Consider the following 11,864-nt stretch of genomic DNA (forward strand, 5'->3'; position numbering starts at 1 on the left):
TTATTGGGAGTTTGATGTATGCTTAGACATGTACCAAATTAGATATCAATTTTTCAATTAGAATGTTAGGAAGATATCAAACTAACCCAAGAATAGATTATTAGAAAGTTGCAAAGAATGATATCACTACGTGAAAATTAGAAAATTCAATAGAAAAAATTGACTGGCCCACGAATTTTAAAAACTAAATTTTGACGGTCTAGGACTATCAAAATTCTTGATGTTCCTAGATTTGATGGATTAGAGTTGTCGAATTTCTTTCATCCTTCATTAATTTGACAGTTTCAACATGTTGAAAAAAAATGGATAATGAAAATTTTGACCCCTTGGTCCATCGAATTTTATGAAATTTGATGACCTAAGACCATCAAATTTGGGTTTTTTTTATATTGTGTATGAGGTATCTACAAGTGATGAAAGACTATATGCTCATTTATAGGAGATCAGATCATCTAGAGGTGATTGAGTAATCGGATTCAGATTTTGCCAAATGTTCTGATAGTAAAAAGTCTACATCGAATTTCGTATTTCTACTAGTAAGAAGAACTATCTCATAAAGGAGCATGAAGTAGAGCATTACTATTTTATCCACTATGGAGTTTGAATTCGTGGTATACTTCGAGGTCATGAATCATACTCTTTGATTGTAGAATTCTATCTCAAGGCTTGGGTTGTCAATTTTATAGTCAGGCCGTTAAAGATATATTGTGATAATACTGCAATTGTGTTTTTCTCTAAGAATAAAAAGTACTCGAATGGTGTAAAACACATGGAAGTCAAGTACTTGGCAGGTAGAGAAAGAGTCCAGAAACACTTAGTGTTATTAGAAAATATTAGTACTATCCAAATGATAGTTGATTCATTGACAAAGGAGTTATCACCAAAAGTTTACAAAGAACATGTTACTAGGATGGATCTTTTAGGGAAATGTTTTATGTATATGGAATAAATTACTTTGAAGTTGGTTATGTAATTGACATTAACATCAGTACTAAATAAAGTTTGTTTCTACACATTTTCTATTTTTAATTATATTATACATAATTTGTTTGGATTTAAGTAATATAGGAAATGTCTTGACAAGATAAAATGAAAGGACACAATTAAACATTATATCAGATAAAGTATTGATGGCATGGTATATGGAAGGAAGTATGACATAGATGACATACACCCATCATGACTCACATTAATATTTAATCGAAATATGACATTAAAGAATCTAATTACGTATTAGAATATTAATGATTGTAAAAGTCGTGATCATGTATAAAATATTTTTAATTATAAAATCCTGAAGTTGAGTTAATTTTCAAAAAATTTTGAAATTCATTATTAGCATAATCGGTCTAATGGACCAAATAGGAGAATGTTAGAACCCATGTGACGTTTTGGCCTCATTGACCTCCACAATTTTAGTTTCTAAATTGCATCACTACAAGAAAACAGTGAATTAGGAACAAAATTATAAAACGGATTTTATCTGTTTCTAATAAAAAATGGATTTAAACCATTTTACCTATTAAAGTCGTTTTAAATGTCTTATTTCCCATCTCATTATTGGGAACGAACCACCCACTATCTCTATCTCTCTCAGTCGCTCTTTCTCTGATCTCTTGCTCGATCTCTTGCTCTCTCAGTTGATCTATCTCTCTCTCTGATCTCTATCTATCTCTGATCTCTCGATTTATCGCTCTCTCAGTCGATCTCTCTCTCTCATTATCTCTCTTTCAATCTCTCGCTCTCACTCTCGCTCTCTCACGGGATAGATTTTCGTTTTAATTTTTTTTACATTTTGATATTCTCTCCGATAATTTTAATCTGAAATTTCGATCTTTTGTTTTGCATTAAAAACCTTAATTTTCCTCAAATTTTTGATTTTTTTGATGATCTGTGGATGATTAGTTGTAAAGATTTGAAGATAATTGTTTATGATCTTTCTTCTTAGAGCTAGATTTACATAGATCATGCCAAGTTGAACACGGAGCAGATATGTAATGGAATCGTGCTTCACTTCAATTTATTTTGTAATTTCTGATTCTGAATTTGAACATTTGAAATTAATTTTTCGCATTCAACTTGGATTAATCGTCTGAATACAATAATTATTGAGCTGAGATCAAAATTCAGTGCTGTGTGGTTGAGAAAATACTTCTTTATTATACGCCCAAAATTTGATTTAATCTGGATAGTTTTTAATTATTATTATTATTAATTCAATATTATTTAAAGAGAAAATGATTATAACTAAAATGATCAAGGATTTGTTTGAAGGAAATTCGATTTATGGAAGATATGATGAACAAGGGGAGATTTGTAAGACTTGTGGTGTGATTCACACTGATTTGTTTATTGTAACTAATTCACAGAAAGCATATTCCATTAGCTTCATTTTTTGAGATTTGTTATGAATCTTCATATCTTAGTAAATTTCTATTTGTAGGTTCTTAATCCAACTCTTTGGACTCGGAGATATTGGAATAGGACTACTACTCATTTCAATTATGTTGTTCCTGGGTAGGTGAAATATTATTTGATTTATTATTTTTATTTTCTTGTTTTCAACCTTGCAATACGCGACAACTATTAGATCTTTCAATTTGGACTACCACTTTGTTGCAACATTGGTGCTAAGTTGGTAAGGCAAGCTGGGGATGTGACAACCACCTCTGTTGTTTTTGCACAAGGTCTGATTACCGAAGGTGTTAAGGTTTGTGAAGCATTCCTCTTACCTGATTATCAAATCCAAACTTGTAAACTTTTCCATGGATGTGCATTCCTTCTTCAAGGGCTAATAGATGAGATCAACTCTTAAGAAGTGTTGGGTATGTGAAGTTGAACCCCAGCTTGATGATTTGTGCATAGGCTTGCTTAAATTCTTCCATACACCTGCGCCTTTGTCAAGAGAATAGTTTTCTTTCTCCCTTGATATCCACACTAGGCTTTGTGATGGACCCTCTTGTGCTATCAAGAGATGAGTCTGGGGAAGGACTGATGTCCTAATCATTATGTCACTCAGACCATCATATATCAAACTAAGTAGCTAAATTTAATAGTGCATAACAAAATATAGAGGAAGACACAACAATTTTGTCTTTGGTACGTTAAACGAGGACTATTTAAAATATGGGAGCTTATTTGTAATGATTTTTTTACAATAAAACGTGATATTAGAAATCAGTAGAAACATTTTCAAATTGCTCGAAAAAAGAACCTTTACAGATATAAATCAATAACACATACCAAGCTTCTATCAATCATTTTGCTAAAATTTATGCACAATCAAGTATACATATTGTGTCTGTTTGATGAAAATTTTCAATTTTTTTCTTTCATTTTTCTTCATATTTTCTTCTATTACTAATAATAAAGTTGGTAGTTGGAATGGTAATGCCTGTCATTAGGAAACCTCATATAAGAATTACTTTGGAGTTACATCTGTTGATAGCATGCAAAAGAAGATTACTTGGAGTTGACACAAGAAGCTTGTGACCTGCAAGAGTACTCTAAAGCAAAACTTAATCAGTTACACGCTATCTGGGTGTTCTTGTAGATAGGGCTCATAAGCTTGGTAAGCACTTGAAGTATAGTGTATAGTGCACATCAAAGAATTCAACAATATATTTGTTTAATTTGATGTACATTCTTCCTTTTTTTTTCTGAAATAAAGTTATACTCATAAAAAAGAGAGTTTGTTAGCCTATATATATATATTAGAGATAACATTTACAATTTGAAAAGTAATAACGTTTTTGTCAAGAATGGAAGAATCCAAATTACAAAAAAAAATAAAAAAGGATGAGCAAGATTCCCGTCCACAAAAATAACTTAACAGATAGATTATGGTTCATGTACATTCTTCTCCCATTGGTGCACAAAATCTTCAAATCTAGGATCCTTATACAATGGAAGAATAGAGGAAATACTAGAGCTTTGGTTACTAAGATTAGTCATCGCTTTTTTATCCTTTTATTACTTCACATCTTCTTTTGCTAGATAGATGGTGATGTTATGGTATGACGACACTTTCTTTTAATGATAGATGAGTATTAATTATTGGCATTTTGAACTATCTTTGTTTATGTTACTCTACCATTTCTATAAATGATGGTATAGCCGTTTTTTTCCTATTTGTTAAAAAAATCAAGAATTTTCTGTCATCTATGGCTTTCCCTGCATTTTTATTTTTGATAAGTATTTCCCCTGCATTTGTATGTCTAATTGTGGATACTTGATTCATTTACTGGATTTCTTCTACTAATTCAACTACCTTTGTCCCTCACCTCGTACTTCAAAGCCATATCTACTACATGAGTTCTCTTTGTATCCCCTTGTTGTTCCTTGTTTTGGTGGATTAGCAGGATTAAATTCTACAGAATATTTTTGCTAATTTTGAACTGAATCACTATCTAAGCAGTGTCTTCCTTTCTCCCAATAATTTAGTGTGAATTCCTATGTGCTTGCACACCAAAATTGACTTAGACGAAGAGGTATCCTTGATTGAAGTTTCTAGGAAGCACATATCTTGGCTTTTGCTCTCATTAAGTTTTGTTTTAATCCCTGATTGCAACTAATTCATGCTTGTGTGTGCACTCAATTTTGTGGCCTTATATTAGTAAAAGAAAATGTTATCCCTACTACTACTTTACTTAAAAGAAAATGTTTGTGTGTGCATTTCAAATTTGTGGTTTTGCATTGTTACCTTGATTGATTTGTGTTTTTTTTTTTTTTTTGTACTTTGGTATCGATATGGGTGCATTTCAATACTTCAAGTTATCTTGAACAAAAGCCAACTTGTTAAGCTTGTATTTGATGTTGTTGAGGAGAAATAGCTTGACTAATTTAGCTCATCTTGGGAAATATTGTACTTCCCCATTGTAGACATCCCGTTTTTGCATCTACCTAATTCGACAATTCGTCATCTGGTTACTGTGAATTTCTAATGATGATCACATAGAACTCGAAGGCTTGTGGGTACTGTCCCTGATTCTTTCCGTTTTCATTCCCCTACTCGTTATGACTCAACATAGAAATTTACGCACGCTTAGGATCGTTATACCTTATACTCGATTTAGCAAGCAAGTACGCTTTAAACTCGATACACAGTTCAATAACTTAGAGATCTCGCTAAGCTAGGAAAACATGACTTTGAAACTTCGAAATAATCACGTTATAACTAAAAGAAACCTCACGTTAAAATTCGTAAAAATCTGCAAAAATCGACAAAATGACGAAATATCCTTTATAAATTTTGGACTTCCAAAAGACCTCGAAAGTACCTCCATTGCACTCAGAACATGATTAGAGTCTAACGGGACCCAAACCGACGAAAATAGAGAAATTTAGAAAAAATCATAAAAATGACTGAAATGCCCCTCAACCTCCAAATTCAACTTAAAGATCCCAATCCTTAGGAAAATATAATAGAAATCGAAATCTAGTTAAAAACCCAATCTAACTAAAAATAAAACTCAAATTAAAAAATTAAACAATTCAAATTCAAATAATTAAAACTAATAATAAAACTCAAATTAAAAATTAAACAATTAAAAAATTAAAATTAATATCAAGCAGTAATTAAAATTAAACAATTAAACAGTTAAAATTAAAATCAAGCAACAATTAAAATTAAACAATCAAACAGTCAAAATTAAAATCAAGCAACAATTAAACATTTAAAATCAAAATCAAATAACCAACCAATCAAATTAAAACACAATCAATAAATTAAATCCTATCAAAAAAATAACCAACCAAAAAAAAATATCAATTAATCAACCATTAAAGTTAAACTGAAATTTAAAATCTAATCAACAAATTTAAAATTTGAAGTCAAATTCAATCGAGCAACCAAATAAAATCGAAATCAAACGGCCAATTAAAAATCAAATTAAAATTTTTAACTAAACCCAAAAATTCAAAATTTATCAACTAATAAAACTCAAAATCAAAATAAAAAAAATTTAATTAACCAACAAAATTTTGAAATAAAATAATTAACCAATCGATAATCGACTTACCGTAACTCGACAACAAGAGACAACTAATAAGATGAGTAGCGTGGGATCGCCCCACCATCATTCTCTAAAAAGAAATTAAAAGCAAAAAAGAAAAAGAGAAACACGTTAAAGAAGAAAAAAAATTAGAAAGTTTTTTTGATAAAAAGGAGCACGTCTCCTTCTTCTTCCTACTCTCTCTAATGTCCTTAGGCTGGGTTTTCTTCTTCCTATCTCCTTCGGCTCTCTCTCGATTCTCACTCACGCACATCTTCTTCTTTTCCTCCATTGACTTCTCATTCTACAGCAACAGTCCCATTGCAGCAGAGCCATCCCTTCAACATGTAGCTGCTGCAGCCATCTGCCCACAGACATCAACTCCATCAACTCCATTAAACTTGCAACTTCGCTGCCCAGCCCCCTGTTCAACTCGTTGCTGCTGCCCAACACGATACCCCTCTCTTTGCCCGGTCTCATCTCTCTTTGCTCTCGTCTCTTTGATCTCCATAGCAACGAGTGCTCATAGGTCGTTGAGTCCTGCCTGAAGGAATAGATTCATACTATTTCATTTTATAGGTAAGTTTTTCTTTATCTTTTTTTTCTTTATCTATTACTATCAAATTTTTTTTTTTTACTTTGCACATCGAGAGGATTAGGAGATGCTTTTAGTTCATGTAATTTTTATATTTTTTTTTTTATCGATAGGTCACGAAGGATGTTCATTTTTTTTTGTAGGCTTTATTTTTCTATTTTGTTCTTTTTGCATGTTGGTAGGTTAGAAGAATATTTTCATGTTTCTATCTTGTTTATTTTTATTTGTTATTGTTATTTTATTATTTTTTCATATTAGATAGATTAAAGGATTTTTTTTATCATGATTGTTACGTTCAATTTGGATTTACATGATTTATGATGACGTTCGATCTCTCCGTATTATTTTGAGGTTTTTCTAAATGATCAGTGTACCCCTTGACTTAACAGATATGCATGTTATTAAATGATAGTTATTCTGACAAAATCAAAAATCATGTGTGCATGTTCGTTTGGTTATTCTAAGGATTCGATGAATATGGAATTTTTCTTATGGATTTTTCTCTTTAATTTGAAAATTTTATGCAATGACATTTGTCAATTTCCAATTTGTTGATTCCTGACAAATCCATGATCTTCTAATTTGGGACTTCATTTTATATAATTCTTCTTTTAGAAAATAATTGGTGAATTGTTGGAAGACTCATATTTGAAAACTTTCTAACATAAGGTTGCATAGTTTTTTTTCTATTTTGGGAGAATTCATGTTCATAGATTTCTAATTGAGAAGTTTCATATTTCAATAGTTTCCCAATTTAAAATATTTTGCCTTCTTATATTTAGAATGTTCATGTTCATAGAAATTTGGGAGGTTCAAATTTAGAAACTTATATTTTTGGAACTTTCTATTTTGGAAAATGTATCTTTTGAAATTTCTAACTTTGGAGTTCAGCGCACATTTTTAAATTTCTAATTTGGGAAAATTTCAGATTCTTGATTTGGAAACTTCAGGAGTTTCAATTTATCAGTTTCTATTTTGGACAGTTTGGGAAATATTTGCATGTGGAATCCCTCAATTGATTTCAGATCATGGAATTAATTAGAGCTTTTTCAAACCCTTCAATATTTTATGGAATTCAAAGGATGATCATGTAATAATTGAAGGATTCTAGCCATAGGATTTGTTTGGCAAATCCCACATAAATTGATGATGATGATTGGACTATAACCTTGACCGTAGTCTTTGTATGTTGATCATAGGATGATTTTGAATCGTAGTAGAGACCGATCATCTTGATCGAATGGGTTCGATGCCTAACACCTTCGAAAATCCGTAATCTGATCCCTTACCCATTTCTCTGATTCATGGACCAATCCATATCCATTTGGAGTTATTTTTGGTTCCTAGCCCTAAACAAGGTGGCGACTCCCTTTTTTTAAAATCCCCCATCTAGTAAATCGGACCCCTTCGAACTATTTAGTGAAATATGGTCGAGGCGATTTCACCCATTCACCCTAGCAAACAGTAAAATGGATAATCTTTCACATGGTCATGTTTTGCTTTGTGTTTTGGTAGGTCACCTCAGCTTCCTCTCATTTTATAGGATCTGTTTTATCTATAAACAAAATGCAACCAATGAACTAGTAGTCAACTTGATCCTCCACTTCCTCAAGCTATAAGTTCTAAGATTAAAAGGGTATTGTTCAAAACATGACCCTTGATAGAGTGGAATTGAGGAACAGGATTCATGCACCTAATCCCATATAAGGCTTTCCTTTGTTTGATTGAAAATTTGTTGATAGGCCTTCCCTTGATAGTTCACTTGTTGTAGCATTTATTTTTTTGAGAGCCATTCTTGAAAGGATGGCATGTGTGGTCTTTCAGTTTGCATTTAGAGGTTAATCTTATTTCAAGGTGCTACTAGCCATCTCCTTGGAGCAGCTGGAGCCGTGGAAGCAATCTTTGTGGTTTTAGCCATATACCATGTAAGGATATTTTCATTGGTGCTCATGTAACTGAATATAAATTTCTTATTTATTGTACTTCCCAAAAATCCCCTTTGCTTCATTATAAACAGTTATCTATCTAGTTTACATGTTTGAAATCACACTCGAATCCAATTCCTTATGTTGCAGTGTTTGGTATTTGACACCAAAGCTGAAAAAGAAAATTGCCTGATAAAAAATTATGCTTTATTATAGTGTGAATATATAAAAAAATTTGCCTGAACGATTTTACTTCAAAGGAAAAGAAAACCCAAAATTGAAATAATAATGTCTTTGACCGAGATCTCCCTCACATCAAAGGTCCTGGATACCTTTGAACCACCATGTGGTGATGGATGCCAACATTTTGTGTTCGGCATCCTATCATGACTCAATCTCCTACTCTCAAAGACAATCAAATGTTAAGTTCGATTTAGGAGTTACAACTCTCGGTACTCCCAATTCTAACCCAATTCAGAATTCCATTCAAATATTGAAAAAATTGTAGAAGGTTGGGGTGGAACTTAACAAAGGCACGGCCCACAAAGCCCATTTAGGGGGTAGGTCATGGGCCTAACTTGGTTTAAAAACATGGACCAATACGTCCTTGCCCACTGATAAAAAATATATTAATTGCACCTAGTTCCTATCAAGCTAGTGTGACTTAATCATGCCCATCAAGTTAGATGAGAGTTTTCTTTAACATTGGTTGCTTCTCATTTACATGTTTGCTGTTGATTTGCTGTAAATTACCAAGTTTACATTGACATAATTAAAATGTTTTGCCATTCATATCATACCTGTAGGGTGTTCTTGGGGCAATTTGGATCAGCTTTACTGGATATCCTACTAGACAAACATTTTCTGAATTTCTTCACCACTTTGGCATCCTTGCACCAGAAGTTTGGGAAGGAAAGTAAGTCATTTGTATTCCATCTATGTGTTATGAGGGATGCTTTTCTAAACATTATTTGATTCCTACCATTTGAGTTCATTTAGATGTCAAATGGTGTTTCATGTGGATTCCTTTGTTAATGTACAGATATGATGAAAAGGTTGCATGTCAAATGATTTTGGACAAAAATGGATTGAAAGGTTATCAGGTAGTCTCAACATTCCCACAAACTTTTAAGCTTGTTGATGCCACTAAAGGTGTTTCACTGGATATTTTGAATGATTCTTGATGATTTATATATGTTTTTATCCCATTAGAATTATTAATCCTTGTGTTCTAAGCCCAACTATTGTCTGTGACGTATCTTGCCACTAGGAACTTATTATTTCACATGGTACCCTTCATGTTTTGCTTAACAGATCGGCAAAATAAAGGTACTCTTGCGAGCTGATCAGATGGAAGAGTTGGATGCGCGAAGATCAGGGGTAGTGGGCAATGCAGCTAAAGCCATTCAAATTCGTACCAAAATTGCTCACAATGAGTTCATCTCATTACGTAGGGCTGCAATTTATTTGCAGTCCCAATGGAGAGGTACCTTACATGGTTAAATCATGCATGTGTTAGGAACTTATTATTTGACATAGTATCCTTCATGTTTTTTTCTGAATAATGAATGTCTCACTCAATTTGAAGGTAAAATTACCTTTAAACAGCAGTTGAGACGGAAAGCAGCAGCCGTGACAATTCAGAAGAATTGGCGTCAATATATTGCCAGGAAATCTTACCTTAAAGTGCCATCATCTGCAATCACATTGCAGACACGCACAAAAGCAATGGTTGCACGCAACAAATTCAGACTTGGAGAGAAAACTAAATTTCCAATCATCAACCAAGTGGTTTTCTCTCTTAGTGTCACAAAGATCTTTTTAATCTTTTATGGGAATTTTCTATTTATTTGTAGGATCTAAATTCACTTATAATTGCAAGATAAATTCACTCCAATTCTCATGATTTTTTAGATTTAGAAGTTCAGATATTGAGTTGTTAATCCATACATGTTATTGGCTTTCAGGCTCATTGGCGTTGTCAGAGAGATTATTTATATTATAAGAATCTTCTGAAGGTGGCAATCATTGCTCAGTGTGGTTGGAGACAAAAGGTTGCTAGGAAAGTGCTCAGAAAGATCAGAATGGTTGGACACTTTAATATAATTCCTTAATGTGGTGTTCGTCGAAGTTTTTATGCATCACGTGATAATATATTTAAGGAATATGCACTTGTGGCAATCATTCATGTGAATGTTTTCAGGCTGCAAGAAAAACTAGAGTCCTTAAAGAAGCGAAGGAAAAATTAGCAAGGCGAGTGGAGGAACTTACACTTCATTTGCGGCTTGAGAAACGATTAAGGGTAATGGATATTCTATCTTTGTCTTTCATTGTTGAAATTTTCAGTCTACTAGGTTGTATTGGATGTGAGACAAATAACTATAGACTTACATGTGTAATTATATTTTCTTCCAAAATGTAGACTGACTTGGAGAAGGTAATAGCCCAAGAAATCACTAAGTTACAAGATACTTTACATGCAAAGCAAATAAAACCAGAAGAGGCAAACTCCAGAGTTTCAAGGAACAAAAGGTAACTCAGAGTGCTATTGAAGAATCACCACCAGTCATTCAAGATACAGAGAAGATCGATTCTAAGGGTAGATTCACTAAACTTGAATGATTGATTGCCTAAGATTATATGCTTATATTACCTATAAGAGATTTCTATTTTAGAGAACAATTCTCGAGATGCACGAAAAATAATGACATAGATAGAAGACATACTACTATATAGAGTCATTGAGAAGTAGAAAGATGTAACTATAGTTGCACTAATGGAAGGCAGTGTTTGCTTTCAAGCTGATACTAAATATACAATTCTATCCAACAGATGAATGTTTATGCGGATGAATGTTTATGCGTGACTGAAAATGGGTCTTGCAAATAGAAATAATCTGAATTCACGTTACCTACTTATGATAATATTATAGAAGGATAATCTTATTATATCATTGAAATGCTTATGCCCGCATTTTGTGCCCTATTTTTTTTACCAATAACAGCTATTTTTGTCATAGCAGAAATGAAAATTAATTTGAGTGCGGGTAATAGGTGTGTAGAAACAAAATTAAAAACTAAAAATTAATTTTTTTTTAAAAACTTTAGATATCGATTTATGACCACTGTAGATATCGGTATGTAACCGATGTCTAAAATCTCATACTTAGGACATCAGTCTTATAGACATCAGATTTTAAATCGATGTCTAAGGTATTTTTTTTTTTTTTTTTTTTTTTTGTTATATGAATGTAGATTTGGAACGATTTTAAGCCGTTCTAAAATCTGAGTTTTTGAACGGTTTTTAACGGTTCCAAATCTTAAGATCTAGAATGGCTTCTAACCGTTCAAA

The 11,864-nt window shown here is 32.4% G+C and overlaps 1 protein-coding gene across 3 annotated transcripts; it reads left to right on the forward strand.

The window, feature by feature from the left end:
* The first annotated feature begins 5,811 nt into the window (after positions 1-5,811).
* On the forward strand, positions 5,812-11,104 carry LOC147398370 (myosin-12-like). 3 transcript variants are annotated; one of them, XM_086447549.1, is made up of 8 exons: positions 5,812-8,513; positions 9,320-9,429; positions 9,556-9,616; positions 9,828-9,999; positions 10,102-10,304; positions 10,481-10,600; positions 10,717-10,815; positions 10,936-11,104. In XM_086447549.1, exons 3-8 carry the CDS (start codon positions 9,581-9,583, stop codon positions 11,047-11,049), a joined length of 744 nt encoding a protein of 247 aa, XP_086303675.1. In that variant the 5' UTR covers positions 5,812-8,513; positions 9,320-9,429; positions 9,556-9,580; the 3' UTR covers positions 11,050-11,104. The 3 variants fall into 3 exon arrangements, with proteins under 3 accessions (XP_086303675.1, XP_086303677.1, XP_086303676.1); XM_086447551.1 differs by having other exon boundaries at positions 5,816-8,513; positions 10,102-10,301; XM_086447550.1 differs by lacking the exon at positions 5,812-8,513 and having other exon boundaries at positions 9,003-9,429.
* The last annotated feature ends 760 nt before the right edge of the window (positions 11,105-11,864 follow it).

This window comes from Akebia trifoliata, chromosome 7 (assembly GCF_017979445.1).
Source record: "Akebia trifoliata isolate Shusen 1 chromosome 7, ASM1797944v1, whole genome shotgun sequence".
Taxonomy (NCBI): Eukaryota; Viridiplantae; Streptophyta; class Magnoliopsida; order Ranunculales; family Lardizabalaceae; genus Akebia; species Akebia trifoliata.

Coding starts and splice junctions, on each gene's coding strand:
- LOC147398370 (XM_086447549.1), top strand. CDS start 9,581: ATGATTTTGGACAAAAATGGATTGAAAGGTTATCAG. Junction 9,617..9,827: donor ATGGATTGAAAGGTTATCAG/GTAGTCTCAACA, acceptor TTTGCTTAACAG/ATCGGCAAAATAAAGGTACT. Junction 10,816..10,935: donor GGCTTGAGAAACGATTAAGG/GTAATGGATATT, acceptor TCCAAAATGTAG/ACTGACTTGGAGAAGGTAAT.